Consider the following 15,313-nt stretch of genomic DNA (forward strand, 5'->3'; position numbering starts at 1 on the left):
CCGGTGGACAGATTGTTTATTGCATTCACAAGCTGAAAGCTTATTACTATCAAGTTCTTGTGTCGTAAAGTAATCAGACATTTATTCTTTTTGGTAGATTCCTCAATTCCACTTTTTTAATCCTAAAATAATCATCCAAATATTCTAGCAAAATACTGTGGATGCTGGAAATCTGCAATAAAAACAGAAAATGCTGGAAATACTCAACAGGTCTGGCAGCATCTGTGGGGAGAGAAACAGAATTAACGTTTCAGGTATGTGACCTCGGTATCTCTCCATAGATGCTGCCAGACCTGCTGAGTATTTCCAGCATTTTCTGTTCTTAATCCAAATATTCTTGTGTGTTTCTAGAGTCCATTATCAAAGATTTTATAGCAGAGCACTTGGAGAACAGTGGTAGAATCGGGCAGAGTCAGCATGGATTTACGAAAGGGAAATCATGCTTGACAAATCTACTAGAATTCTTCGAGGATGTAACTAGTAGAGTTGATGAGGGGGAGCCAGTGGATGTGGTTTATTTGGACTTTCAGAAGGCTTTCGACAAAGTCCCACATAAGAGATTAGCATGTAAAATTAAAGCGCGTGGGATTGGGGGTAGTGTATTATGATGGATAGAAAATTGGTTGGCGGACAGGAAACAAAGAGTAGGGATAAATGGGTCTTTTTCCGAATGGCAGGCAGTGACTAGTGGGGCACTGCAGGGATCGATGCTAGGACCCCAGCTATTCACAATATATATTAATGATTTAGATGACAGAACTAAATGTAATATCTCCAAATTTGCAGATGACACAAAACTGGGTGGGAGGGTGAGTTGTGAGGAGGATGCAGAGAGGCTTCAGGGTGATTTGGACATGTTGAGTGAATGGGCTAATGCAAGGCAGATGCAGTATAATGTGGATAAATGTGAGGTTGTCCACTTTGGTAGCAAAAGCAGGAAGGCAGATTATCTGAATGGCTATAAACAGAGAGGGGAATATTCAGCGAGACCTGAGTGTTCTCGTACACCAGTCGCTGAAGGTAAGCATGCAGGTGCAACAGGCAGTAAAAAAAGGCAAATGGTATGTTGGCCTTCATAGCGAGAGGATTCGAGTACAGGAGCAGGGATGTCTTACTGCAATTATACAGGGCCTTGGTGAGGCCACACCTGGAATATTGTGTGCAGTTTTGGTCTCCTTATCTGAGGAAGGATGTTCTTGCTATAGAGGGAGTGCAGCGAAGGTTTACCAGACTGATTCCTGGGATGGCGGGACTGACGTATGAGGAGAGATTGAGTCAGTTAGGATTGTATTTGCTGGAGTTCAGAAGAGTGAGGGGGGATCTCATAGAAACCTATAAAATCCTAACAGGACTTGACAGTGTAGATGCAGGAAAGATGTTCCCAATGGCGGGGGAGTCCAGAACCAGGGGTCATAGTCTAAGGATACGGCGTAAACCTTTCAGGACTGAGAGGAGGAGAAATGTCTTCACCCAGAGAGTGGTGAGCCTGTGGAATTCGCTACCTCAGAAAGCAGTTGAGGCCAAAACACTGTATGTTTTCAAAAAGGAGTTAGATATAGCTCTTGGGTCTAAAGGGATCAAAGGGTATGGGGCAAAAGCCGAACAGGCTACTGAGATGGATGATCAATCATGATTATAATGAACGGCGGAGCAGGCGCGAAAGGCTGAATGGCCTACTCCTGCTCCTATTTTCTATGTTTCACTTCCTTCCAAATCATTTTTGGCAGAAATCATGTAATGTCATGTTCAGGTATACAAAGTTTAAATGCCTTCTTGTTATAGCCCTGTTTTCACAGTTGGCGTTAAATTGTTACAAACTTAAAGAGAACATGTTTGTATGGAACTATTCGAAAACAAAAAAGCTATCTCAACTATTTCAATGAAATAATATTAAAACTGTTTGCAGGACAGGGAAATGAATTAGTTTTGGTCAGAATATCATGTTCTCCATTTGTGTATAAACCAGGAGGCACAATAAAGTTCCAATATTATCTCTCTCTTTCCTCCTTTTAATTTTTTCCTTCCCCATGTATCATGATATGGATTAGTTATTCACTTGGTTTCAGCATTGAAACCACTATAAAGGGCATTATTTACAATATTTATGTTTAATTCTATTTTTTCTTGATTATAAGATGTCTTTATTCAGTCTTTGGATTAAGAGACAATCACAGAATTGTTTATGTTCATTGTCTTTTAAATATGAAACCAAAATCTGAGATGCATCTTTTTCATGTGACAACAAGCTCACCTTTTCTTTGAAATCAGTTGTGCAAAATATGTTCAGAGTATTGCAGCTCTTGTAATATTGCCCACCCAATCAATAGTTAAGAATAGTCTGTTCTTTTGAAGTAGCTGACTGAAATAAAACTGGTTCTACCTTGAATTTCCAAAGCAACCTTTCATGAGCAGTCATCTGCTTTCTGGAAGTTTGGATACACCATATCTTGAGATTTATCATTGTACACATGATATGCCACTCTTGCCTCCCATAAATTTGATCAGGCAAAATCACTGCTTATGAAACCATATTCTTGTATTTGGTCTACAGCATAGATGCAGGCCATTCAGCCCAACTGGTTTATGCCAGTGTTTATATTACACATGGGTCTCCTCTCACCCCTCCATCTAATCCTGTCAGCATATCCTTCTATTCCTTTCTCCCTCGTGCTTATCTAGCTTCCCCTTAAATGCATCCATGCTAGTTGTTTCAGCTACTCCATGTGGTAACAAGTTTCACATACTTAACACTCTTTTTGGGTAAATTGGTTTTATTGGGACAATCTTATTTTGATGGCACCTAGTTTTAGTCTTGCCAGAAGTGGAAACATCATTTTGATAGAAATATTAATGACCTGGACTTGTGTATACAGGGTATAATGTCAAAGTCTGCAGATGGCATAAAGCTCGGAAATGTATTAAACAATTAAGAGGATAATAAGTGACTTCAGGAGGACGTAGACTGGTGAAATGGGCAGACACATGATAGATGAAATTTAACAGAGAGAAGTGTGAAAGAATACATTTCTGTCGGAAGGATGAGGAGAGGCAGTATGAACAAAATGGTACAATTTTAAAGGGGTGCAGGAACAGAGAGCTGGGGATGTGTACACACAAGTCTTTGGTGGCAGGATATGTTGAGAAGGCTGTTAAAAATGCATATTGGATCCTGGGCTTTATTAATACAGGAATAGCATACAAAAGCAAGGAAGTTATGCAAAACCTTTTCTAAAACAACTCGTTCGGTCTCAGTTGAAGTATTATGTTCAGTTCTGGGTACTGCACTTTAGATAGAATGTCAAGGCCTTAGAAAGGATGCAGAAGAAATTTACTAGAATAGCACCAAGGATGAAAGACCTCAGTTGTCAGGCGAGACTGGAGAAGCAGGGCTTTTCTCCTTGGAGCAGAGATTAAGAGGAGATTTGATAGAAGTGTTTAAAATCATCAGTGGTTTTGATAGAGCAATTAAGGAAAAACTGCTCCCAGAAGGGTCGGTAAGCAGAGCACACAGATTTAAGGTGACTGTCACAAGCACCAGAGGTGACATGAGGAAACTTGTTTTTACACAGCGAGTTTATGATTTAGAATGCATTGTCTGAAAGTGTGATGGAATTAAGTTCAATAGTAACATTGAAAACAGAATTGGATAAATACTTGAAGGGGAAAATTTACAGGGCTATGTGGAAAGAGCAGAAGAGTGGGACTAAATTTTTATTTTAATTTTAATTTAGAGATACAGCACTGAAACAGGCCCTTCGGCCCACCGAGTCTGTGCCGACCAAGAACCACCCATTTATACTAACCCTACAGTAATCCCATATTCCCTACCACCTACCTACACTAGGGGCAATTTACAAAGGCCAATTTACCTATCGCCTGCAAGTCTTTGGCAGTGGGAGGAAACCGGAGCACCCGGTGAAAACCCATGCGGTCACTGGAAGAAATTGCAAACTCCGCAAAGGCAGTACCCAGAATTGAACCCGGGTCCCTGGAGCTGTGAGGCTGCGGTGCCACCCAATTGGATAGTTGGATATAATTGGATAGTTCTACCAAAGAGAAACGATGGGCTGAATGGCTTCCTTCTATCCTATATCGTTCTATGATTTTATGATCTCCGTATCTAATGAAAACCCCTTCATAACTTTAAGCGCTCTTTTCAGTCACTCCTTGACCTTCTCTTTTGTACAAGAGCCTAATTCTGTTCAGCCTTTCCTGATAGTATTAACTTCTCATTTCTGTTATTCTTGTGAATCTTTTTTGTACCTCCTGTGCATCTATATCCTGTTAATTTATGAAAACACAGAATTGAAATCTGAATTAATGATCTGCCAGTTTACTTGAGAATTATTTATGTATTGATTACAACAAAAGAGATTGGTTTGCTGAAACAAACTATCACTTTCACCCATAATGAAATTCCTCCCTCATTTGTGCTTTATTCAATTTGAAAGGAGGCAAAGTATAGAATTTTGGATAGATGGATGTAAATAGTGTTGTAGTTCAGCGATTCAGATGACAAAAGGAACAAAAGGGAAACTCCATGAACTGTGGGTATTATCTGAATCATGTCAGCCCCATATTTTAAAAAAAATCTTCGACCCCTTTGTCCTTGCAAACTACGACTCTTTCCTCACCAAAGGCCTCGAACGTGTATGTACCTCCCAAATCCGTGCCCAACTTTTTCATAAGTCCATGTTTGAATTTCTATAGTCAGGTTTCTGCCCTACCACACGACCAAAACAGCCTTAACCAAAGTCCCAAGTGATATCCTCTGAGACCATGGTGAATTATTCCTCCTTGCTATGGCCAACTGCATTACCCCCTCCAACACTTCTCCATTGGGCTGCCCTGGCTTCTTATTTATCCAAACTTAGCCAGATCATCTCAAGCAACAACTTTTCTTCCTTTCCCCCTCCCCCATCTCCCCTTCAATCCCACCCCAGCCTCACCAACCATTCCCTCCAGAGAACACCCTCTCCCACTGTTCCCTCTGTGATTTATCCTTGCCATCCCCTTTCATCTTCCTTATTTATATGCTATCCCTTGGCGTTATCATCCGCAGAGATGGTCAGTTTCCACATGTATGGTAACGGTACCTGGCTGTAACTCTCCATCACCTCTCCTGACCCTTATGTTGTTAGACTGCTTGTCTGACACCCAGTCTTGGACAAGTTGCAATTTTTTTCCATTTAACAAGAATGACTTGTATTTATATTGTGGCTTTAACGTAGCAAAAGGCCAATTTGTAGACTAAAGTACATTACCACTTGAGGATAAGCCCTTGCCATCAGGTAATATTTGATCTAATTAATTCCTGAATGCAGGTAACAGTATTTATAAATACTCTTAACCAAGTATGTGGATAAATCTCGAAGTTAATGTGTGTTGGCTAGAGAGACAGAAATAAAGGAAATTTATTCATAGATGCATTAGCTGAAAGCATTTTTAACTTGTATTGCTCCTATTTGATGCCACATAAAATACAATACAGAAATCTCCTAAAATGGCACCACATTGTGGACAAGAAACCAATTTATTATGCATTTAAATTGGAATTAATCACCAAGTAAATGTAATTAAACCATGAATGTAATAGTCTCCTGTGAAGTATCCATCAAAAGTATACAAAACAAAAAAATTGCATGTGCAATAAGTACACACCTGATTGATTTGAGTATTAAATAGCTCTGTGGTTCCTGATTTCTGTCAGTAGCACCAATGCCCTCTGTTAATTTTGTTGTTCTGGCACTTTAATTCCTGTTTGTATTCAGATCCTTCAGATGATGAATGGGAGGAAATGTCAAGCAGTGATGAAAGTGATAACTCTATGACTGAAGGGACTGGGACACTGTTTTCTCCTCTCTGCCTGTCTGCAGAGGTCCTCTCTGCACTCATGAACTACCTTATTCCAAAAAAGGTGAACACACAACTCTTTGACCATGATTTTAGAATGATATTTCATTTCCTTTTTATGCTCTTGAGCAGTAAATTAGAATAGTGATTTGTGTTAAAGATGTTTTGAATTCCTCATAACTTAATCAATCCTTTATTATACTGAATGTTTTGCATGTTTACCTTAGTTCTTTGTATTGTCTAGCACAACATATTTGTGGCTACTTATAAGACAGAAACTTGCCTTCATATTTAGAACTAAATCTTGTTGGAGGCATGGGGTCAGATTTCACTTGAACCCATTCGGCTAAATGTTGACATGGGTAACGTATAAATGCTGAAAATAATAGGTTTCAGTACTAAAGCATGAACATGTCTAACAGCAGGCCCATAAATTAATAGCCTTTACAAAGATCATTGCAGATTGCATGGCACCATCTTGTTCTTATCTGCAACTTTGAAGAAGTTCTTGATCATCATATGGGATGGAATTATTTACAGAAGGGAATTAAACCAGTTTCAGTTATCCTTTAGTTTAATTGACTAAAAAAGTATAGAATTGCTTTTGACTGACCATTGACTTCAGGATATTATGTTATCTATCTTCTAAAGTAGCAAGAACCTATTCTATGATTGCATGATAGTTACCTGACGCAGGTATTTTCTTTCAGTCAGGGTAGAGCAAATCCTTCCCTGTATATTTCTGAATGAACAATTTCAACATTTCATCTTATGGTTCAAGTGAAATTAACCCTTTCTCCACTAAAGTATCATACTTGAAGGCAAGTCTGCATAACACTTTAAAAAAAAAGAAAGTGCTGCTCAGACATTTTCCAATCAGACAAGAGTTTTGAACTTTCCTTTCTAAAGCAATATGCGCCTTGTGAAAATGTTGAATGACTGTAGGCATGTTTGCCATTTAGCTATTGCAATTTCAGAGCTTTAGTTGACAATTTATCAAACTTATGTTGGGAAAATGTTTTTTTCATTTTAGACCTTATAAAAACCGTCAAATATTTGAATATTCAAATCAGCTCACCACTTAGCCAAATTTAAAGGTAATACATATGCACGTTGGATAAGTTTCACTAAATATGGATCTTAAAATTCTGTTCTCAGCAAATAGAGACCATGCAGATAAGACCTGTGCAATTATGAAATTAGTTTTGTCTCCAAGTGGTTGGTTTAGAAAAAGGCAGATTTCTGAAAATCAAAGCTTGGAAATTGGAAAATTAGGAAATGTGTGCTGAACCACTGCATGCAACTGCTGTATGTCAGGAAGTCAGACTTGCTGGCAGTAATGAAGCCATCAACAAGGAACATTGATTAGTTTAGCAGTGTAGTGAGGCAGCACCATCTGTCAACCCTAGTCAACTCCATCAGCTATTGCTGATCGATAGTATACCTGCCTGCAATTGCAACATAAAATTAAACAATTAGGTATGAACATAATGTTAAAGGATAATGTACTTTGATAGGGATTTGTTTGTTGCAGCCTTCTTGGTGCCTGTATCCTTGTCCTGTGTTTGTGTTGTCAAATTGCCCTTTCCAGAAAATGGCAAGTTACACCACAACAATTCCTGTGCATGCTATGTAGCTGGCATGAGTTAATGTGTTTGTCTTCCCTGGAGTGAATCTTCTACCAGCGTAAAAATCAAACTGTTACCTTGTTAGTGTTTCTCACTTGCTGTGAGAGTGTGAATTTTCAAAATGTTCGCTTAGAACATTAGTTAGGTTAATGTGGTAAAACTTTTACATCACAGCCATGAATCTGAAATTAAGTTGTATGTACAGATCTGTTAAATATTTAGCCAAATAACGAATTAAAATCTGGCAGTGATGGATTGAAAAGAGGCATTGGTGTAGATGCTTGGGAGCTGATAACTTGCTTTTCATTTTGTTAATGCTTGTCTTAACTGATAAATTCCTTAGGTTCTGGAGAAGACTAAATTCACAGACAATGTTACTGTAGATGCATGTATGAAAAGTTCATCTTGGCGACACTTGATTGCAAAGTAAGTAAAAACCTTATTTTATTTTTTCATAGATGTGAGCATCGCTGGCAAGGCCAGCATTTGTTTCCCATCCCTAATTGCCCTTGACAACTGAGTGGCCATTTAGAAGGCAGTTAAGAGTCAGCCCGCATTGCTGTGGGTTTGAAGTCACATGTAGGCCAGACCAGGTAAGGACAGCTGATTTCCTTCCCTAAAGAACATACAAATGAACATACCTACTAGGAGCAGGAGTAGGCCACTCAGCCCCTCGAGCCTGCTGCGCCATTCAATAAGATCATGGCTGATCTAATTGTAACCTCAACTCCACATTCCCGCCTACCCCCAAAATCTTTCACCCCCTTGCTTATCAAGAATCTACCTACCTCTGCCTTAAAAATATTCAAAGATTCTGCTTCCACTGTCATTTGAAGAATAGAGTTCCAAAGACTTTCAACCCTCAGAGAAAAAATTTCTCATCTATCTTAAATGGGTGTCCCCTTATTTTTAAACAGTGACCCCTAATTCTAGATTCTCCCACAAGAGAGGCATTGGTGTAGATGCTTGGGAGCTGATTTTGTTAATGCTTGTCTTAACTGATAAATCCTTAGGTTCTGGAGAAGACTAAATTCACAGACAAATTCCCATCCTTTCCACATCCACCCTGTCAAGACCCCTCAGAATTTTATATGTTTCAATAAATTCACCTCTTGCTCTTCTGAACTCCAGCGGATGCAAGGCAGAGGTAGGTAGATTCTTGATAAGCAAGGGGGTGAAAGATTTTGGGGGTAGGCGGGAATGTGGAGTTGAGGTTACAATTAGATCAGCCATGATCTTATTGAATGGCGCAGCAGGCTCGAGGGGCTGAGTGGCCTACTCCTGCTCCTAGTAGGCCTGTCCTCATAACATAACCTGCCCATTCCAGATATTAGTCCAGTAAACCTTCTGTGAACTGCTTCCAACGCATTTACATCCTTCCTTAAATAGGGAGACCAGTATATACACAGTACTCCAGATGTGGTTTCACCAATGCCCTGTATAGATGAAGCATATCCTCCCTACTTTTGTATTCAATTCCCCTCGCAATAAACGATAACATTCTACTAGCTTTCCTAATTACTTGCTGTACCTGCATACTAACCTTTTGTGATTCATGCACTAGGACACCCAGATCCCTCTACATCTCAGCTCTGCAATCTCTCACCATTGAGATAATATGCTTTTTTATTTTTCATGCCATAATGGACAATTTCACATTTTCTCATATTCTACTCCATTTTCCAGGTCTTTGCCCACTCACTTAACTTATCTATAACCCTTTGTAGCCTCCTACTGTCTTCACAACTTACTTTCCTACCAATCTTTTTGTCATCAGCAAATTTAGCAAGCATACCTTCAGTCCTTTCATCCAAGTCACTTATATAAACTGTAAAAAGTTGAGGCCCAGTACTGATCCCTGCGGCACACCACTCAATACATCCTGCCACCCAGAAAATGACCCATTTATGCCAACTTTATTTCCTGTTAGCTAGCCAATCTTCTATCCATGCCAAAATGTTACTCCCTACACCATGAGCTTTTATTTTCTGCAATAATCTTTGTGGCACCTTATCAAATGCCTTCTGGAAATTCAAGTACAGTACATCCACCTTTTTCCCTTTATCCACAGCACATGTAACGCCCTTTCACAAAACCATATGACTGTGCCTGATTACCTTGAACTTTACTAAGTGCCCTGCTATAACATCTTTAATAGTAACTTCCAACATTTACCCTATGACAGATGTTGTTAACTAGCCTGTAGTTTCCTGCTTTCTGTCTCCCTCCCTTTTTGAATAAAGGAGTTACATTGGCTATTTTCCAATCAGATCTGCCATGATCTTATTGAATGGCAGAGCAGGCTCGAGGGGCCAAGTTGCCTACACCTGCTCCTAATTCGTATGTATATTCACATTAGTGAACCAGATGGGTTTTTATGACAATCAATGATAGTCTCGGTAATGTTGCCATGAAACTAACTTTCAATTCCATTTTTTTAATTAATTACTTGAATTTAAATTCCACCTGCTGCCGTGGTGGGATTTGAACCCACATCCCCTGGGAATTAGCATGGGCCTTTGGATTACTAGTCCAGTGACATTACCACTGCACCACTGAGCAAAATAAATTTGTAAATTTAAGATTTTTTTTTTACTATGAATGTTTCTTTGTAGAATGAAACGAATACAGTGTCGAGCTCTGACCTGCCTCCATAACCTTTTATCTGTACTGGATATGGAGGAGCTTGGAGGACCAGCTGCACTTCAGACTCTTTCACAGCACCTTACAGAGCTTGTTTTCTCCCAGTCAGGTGAGTTAATTGGAAAACAATAGCTATAGTTAAGCACTTAATATTTCCACTTCTGCCCTTTCCACTTTTGTCCTATCTGCGTTGTTGCTATCGATTATCACTATTTTGCATATTTTCCAAATATAGAACTGTGTTCAAGTAAATCAGTTGGTGTCTTGAGTTGAATTGTTAAATATATTGGCTGTCATTAAAATGTCCTGACAGTGACTAACCAGAATTCAAAGTCACATGTGATTGCTGAAAGTCATGCTATCTTTTGACTACACTTTTTATAGGCTTATTAGAAAGGGAACTTTTAGTCATTAATAATGAATGATGGGTAGCATAAAAACAATTTAGTCCTGTTTTTAAAAGCAAAGTAAAAATAACAGAAATCACAGTGGGGTAGAGTTTCTGCTTTGGGTGCATTCAGCAAGCTGTACACTTGAAATTGGGCTACATTTCCGAAGTTGTTATGGTTCAAACTCACTTGTATAATCACAAGCATAAAATCCTCCATGAACCAGTGCAATTGGGCAGGGTAATATAAAATCATTGTTGTTTTTTTTCCTTGCATTAAAAATCATTCCTTAATGTATTAAAGAATGAGAACATGGTGCAGTTTTTTGAAATCAACTGAAAATAAGCATTTTTAATTGGGTGTTGAATCCACCACCTGTGAGTAATCTGATTTTAAATAGCTGAGAAGGACTTTTTAAAAATAAACTATATTTACTAGTTACATTGGTGTGCGCTAGTCCGTTTTTTAGTAAATTAAATATTTAATATTTAGAAACATTTAAAATGTACCTCCTAATGCTTTTGCACCCAAAAAAAAAATGGCTTAATTGAAGAGCTTCCTTGAATGGTTGCAAACAGGCCATTCACAGAAACTCGCCATGCTCATTCATTTGATCTTGGGGCATGGCCAGTTTTGTGGGTGGGAGTGAATTCCAGCACGATGTTTTTAAACCAACATTAAAGATTGTGAAATCTCAACTTCTGCTTGATGTTTTTTTGATGTTGGTTTGGCCGATTTCCGGATACTAGTGGAAACTCTAGGCCATAACGTCAGTGTGCTGTATAATATGAAAGGCATTCTGCAGTGAATTTGGATTGCTTGAGGTTCAAATGTTACATGAAGACCCAGTTTGTTTGCCACATGTAATAAATGTCTTTTAAATATCTGTTTTAAATTGTATTTGATGCAGAGCTGCCAAAGGATTCAGAGTTTTTAGAGGCCGTGACTAGTGCAATAAGGTCATTGCTGCAGATGATGGCTTCCCAAAAACTCTCTCAAGTAAGACATCTTAAGTTCAGTTACTGAAGATCGAATTACTGAGTAATGATTGGTTCAAAGTCTGTCTTTAAAAAGGTGCTTCAAATAAATAAAAGATCAGCCATCATTATAGACTATTAAGATAAGAAATGGATGTTTTAAATCTACAAGGTATGATTTGAATGACACAAATTTTTGCATGCATTATTGACCCAAAGTGAGATTAGTCCAAAAGATTTACGAACTATCTTTTTCTTCATTCAAATATTAACTTTGTTTCTACTTCAAATTAAAATCAACATTAATGTTAAGACAGAAGCACGGAGTTCGTTGATCAATCTGATCCATATTGCACTAAATGAAAGATCTCAGCAGCTTCATTGAGACAAAAATCCCTGTGTACAGGAATTCAGAATGCCCAGCACTTTGTTACCTAAATGTGCTATGTTGTGGTATCCCCCACACACACACATTTTATATATATATAGTTTAATATCATAAATCTAAACTTCATATAAAGGTAACTGCAGTACTAAGTGAAGGTCAAAAGATTTTTTGTTTTATGATACAGGAGCAAAATACTGCAGATGCTGGAAATCTGAAATAAAGACGGAAAATGCTTACAATACTCAGAACTGAAAGGTCTTTGACCTGTTTCTTTCTCTCCACAGATCCTGTCAGACCTGCTGAGTATTTCCAGCATTTTCACTTTTTATTTCTGTTTTGTGATCTTGAGTTTGGCATTTTGAAATTCACCTGAGCCAATGAAACTGAATTTACTATATATATACTTTAAAGTATTGGCTTAAATGCAAAGCTAACTGATAACTCTATTTAACTAGTCGTGAAGGTGATTGATATCCTAGTTAGTCCTTTTCCTTACCCCTACTCTTTGCACACCACCTCATTTTGACTCTCTTTTCTAACACAAAGCAGTGCATGAGTGCGGAGCAGCTAATGATACTGTGTGAGGCAGGAACTCAGTGCGAAAACACCAGTGCTCGAGTCAATGTGGTTGCCGTGATGGGAATTAGTGGCAGTGCACTTGCCAAAGGAGATAACACATCTGAAACTCTCAAGGTATCAGAAAAGAATATACCCATAATATACCTGTATTCATAACTCTGACAGACTTTAAAATAAACATAATAACATGTTCCATAAGACAAAAACAGCAAAAACAAAGATGTGCAATCTTTCTTTCATAATCTGTGTTCCTGTTATATTCCAGTATGAAAAGTGGCAGTTTACTGCATAATTAGTGGTAAATATTTTATATTTACGCAATTGAGAATGTTTCTTCATCTGTAAGTGCCCTTTACAAAATATTTTGAACCAAGTCCACAGTTCTGCAGAACTCGCTTACGAAATTATTTGAAAGGTTTTTCTGCTTGTTTCTACAAATTGTTCATGTTATCATTTGCCTACATGAGTATATGTTTTCCATCTTCCCATGTGTTTGTTAATTCCAGATGATGGGGAATTTTTTGCTTCAAGTAGCCACTAAGGATTCCTCACTTGTGGTAGTAGGTGAAGCCCTGGATGCCATCATTGATGTGTTTGCTGATGGGAAAGAGGCAGATAAGGCAGCAGATCAAATGAAGCTCATCCAGGCCCTGAAGTCCTTTCAACCAATTTTCAAATCAAGGGTAATTGATATAAAATGTACAATAATAATGGTAATATACATACCACTGTAATGACGCTCTGAAGTTTTTAACCAAGGCCTTTAATACAATGATTTATATTCAATGTTCTATAAAGTGGTTGTTGAACAAAAGTTTATAAAGAAAGAAGTATTTCTTCAGTTTTATTTTAAAGCCTACTTTTTCAATAGTTAACATCTTTTTTGTTAGATCCAAAAGGAAGGCAAAGGTAACCTCACTCCAGATCAACGACTGGTCCTTGACAATGTGAAGATTAATCTACGGCGATTTATTGCCTACCAAGAGGCTTTAGCAAGAAAATAAGCAGACAACCACAAAGGCTGGTTTAAATAACAGCTGAAATTTGTATTTTCAGTTGAAAGTTTCATGTTCTGACATATTCAATCGTGAAAAAGTTGATGGTCAGTAAATAATTTTTAAGAACTTGAATTCTGCAATTTTTTTACTCATGAAACTAATTGGAAACATTAAAGTCTGGGTTGTTGCAATATATTTTGTTTTTAAATGTTTAATTTTAAGGTAGTTATTTCAATAAAAATTTTTAAAAACAATCGAATGGTCTATTTTGTTGAAGTCAGTAAGATAAGAAAGCAACAAAAATGTTCCCAACCCTTAAGAAGTAAATCACAACAGGTTATCACAACATGATAAATGCATTTAGTGCAGGTGGCATAATTGTCAATATAATTCATGTGAAAGACAGTTGATTGTAATAAAGCCAATGTGTTTATGTAAAAGTTTTATTTTTTCCAGATAGATTTGGCTGGTCAACTTTATAACTGTGGAAAATCATTAGGGAAAACACATCTTTTGAATAGATGAGATAGAATACACTTTAAAACACATTAAATAGTGCCCCATAGATAGTCCAGGGTATAGGGTATGACTTGGCATCTTCCTCACAAGTGACATCAGAATCCCAAGGAGGAGGAGAGAAGGATAAAGCACAAACCATACCAAGTATCAACCTGTGTATGGTACACATGTTTGAAAACTGTTTACATGTCAAATTATTTGGCCAGACTCCACTACGGTCACTTGCAGTAATGGCAGGAGCAGTCTTTCATTTTTGCTGCCTTTCTGACTGAAGAGATTTGCAACTGGAACTCTGTACACCATAGTCTTGACAACATGAGGTTACTGATATTTCTACTGCACAAAGGAGATATCTAATTTGTGGAAGGGAGCTGTACTCAGTAGCCTCAATGTCGGTGAAGTATTCTCTTAATGCATATTTTTACATCAGCATCCTGGAATATCAGCTGTATTTGGATCCTTTGGAATTATTCCAAATGGCTGTTTGCCAACCTGTCAGTAAAGCTGATGGTCGCCAGCCAGGTGCAGTACTAGGTTAGGAAATCCCATCAACCAGAGTTTACATAAGCTGGTACTACTAGTGGAGTTGTCTTAGTTTTTTGAGCTCAGTGGGTGGAGAATGTTTTGTAAAAATGAACCGTAATTGCATATTTCCACCTAGCATTGGACCCAAGATAGTTTGATTAATGAGGGTCATATAAATTGCCATGGACAGTTATCTCTTTCACTTTAGAGAAGTCGTATCCATGTCACTTGAGTTCCCCAAAATACTTCATTTTCAAATGGTGTACAATGATACCAGAACAGGATGGTTTCACCTCTTCTCAGCAATCTTCATTAGATGTTTGTAATTATGACACCATGTCTAAGGATTAATCATGTGCACTCTAATTTCAATATACTATTCATTGAAGTACAAATATTCACTTCAACCAGCTCTTCCAGATCTAGTCACGGCTGCAACTTCCCAGTAATATGAACTTCATTGGATCCAGATTCTAGGTAAACCCTGGAATATTCCAGCATAGTACCTGGTCCAAGACTTCTGATATCGATTATGCAATTCAGTATCCTATTGCAGTAACTAAAAGAGCTGCCCTCAGTTGCCATGTTTGTCTTGTCCAGTGCTGAAGTCATCTTGTGACTTGCAATTGAAGTCTCCTTTGTAGTAGTTGGTTTGAGAGGAGTCACTATCAGCAAAAGCTGCCTAGATATGGGACTTGCATGTGTACAAAATGTATGATAGTGAATACTGCCTTAGGCTTTTTTTTTCTTCAAAACAACAATTACCACTCGTTTGGAAATCTATTTGGAAAGGTGCCCAACAAATTTCTGTACT

The 15,313-nt window shown here is 38.0% G+C and overlaps 1 protein-coding gene across 4 annotated transcripts in view; it reads left to right on the forward strand.

Moving 5' to 3' along the window:
* heatr3 (HEAT repeat containing 3) overlaps positions 1-13,678 on the forward strand; it is a 54,354-nt gene extending 40,676 nt beyond the window's left edge. For 2 of the 4 annotated variants that reach the window (XM_068049410.1, XM_068049411.1), the window contains exons 9-15: positions 5,772-5,917; positions 7,825-7,907; positions 10,097-10,233; positions 11,424-11,512; positions 12,425-12,571; positions 12,964-13,140; positions 13,348-13,678. In XM_068049410.1, coding sequence (XP_067905511.1) covers positions 5,772-5,917; positions 7,825-7,907; positions 10,097-10,233; positions 11,424-11,512; positions 12,425-12,571; positions 12,964-13,140; positions 13,348-13,461 — 893 coding nt within the window. In that variant the 3' untranslated portion in view covers positions 13,462-13,678. The remainder of the gene's footprint in view (positions 1-5,771; positions 5,918-7,824; positions 7,908-10,096; positions 10,234-11,423; positions 11,513-12,424; positions 12,572-12,963; positions 13,141-13,347) is intronic. The other 2 variants (XM_068049412.1, XM_068049413.1) reach the window with 1 other exon arrangement.
* The last annotated feature ends 1,635 nt before the right edge of the window (positions 13,679-15,313 follow it).

Source organism: Heterodontus francisci, chromosome 17 (assembly GCF_036365525.1).
Source record: "Heterodontus francisci isolate sHetFra1 chromosome 17, sHetFra1.hap1, whole genome shotgun sequence".
NCBI lineage: Eukaryota > Metazoa > Chordata > Chondrichthyes > Heterodontiformes > Heterodontidae > Heterodontus > Heterodontus francisci.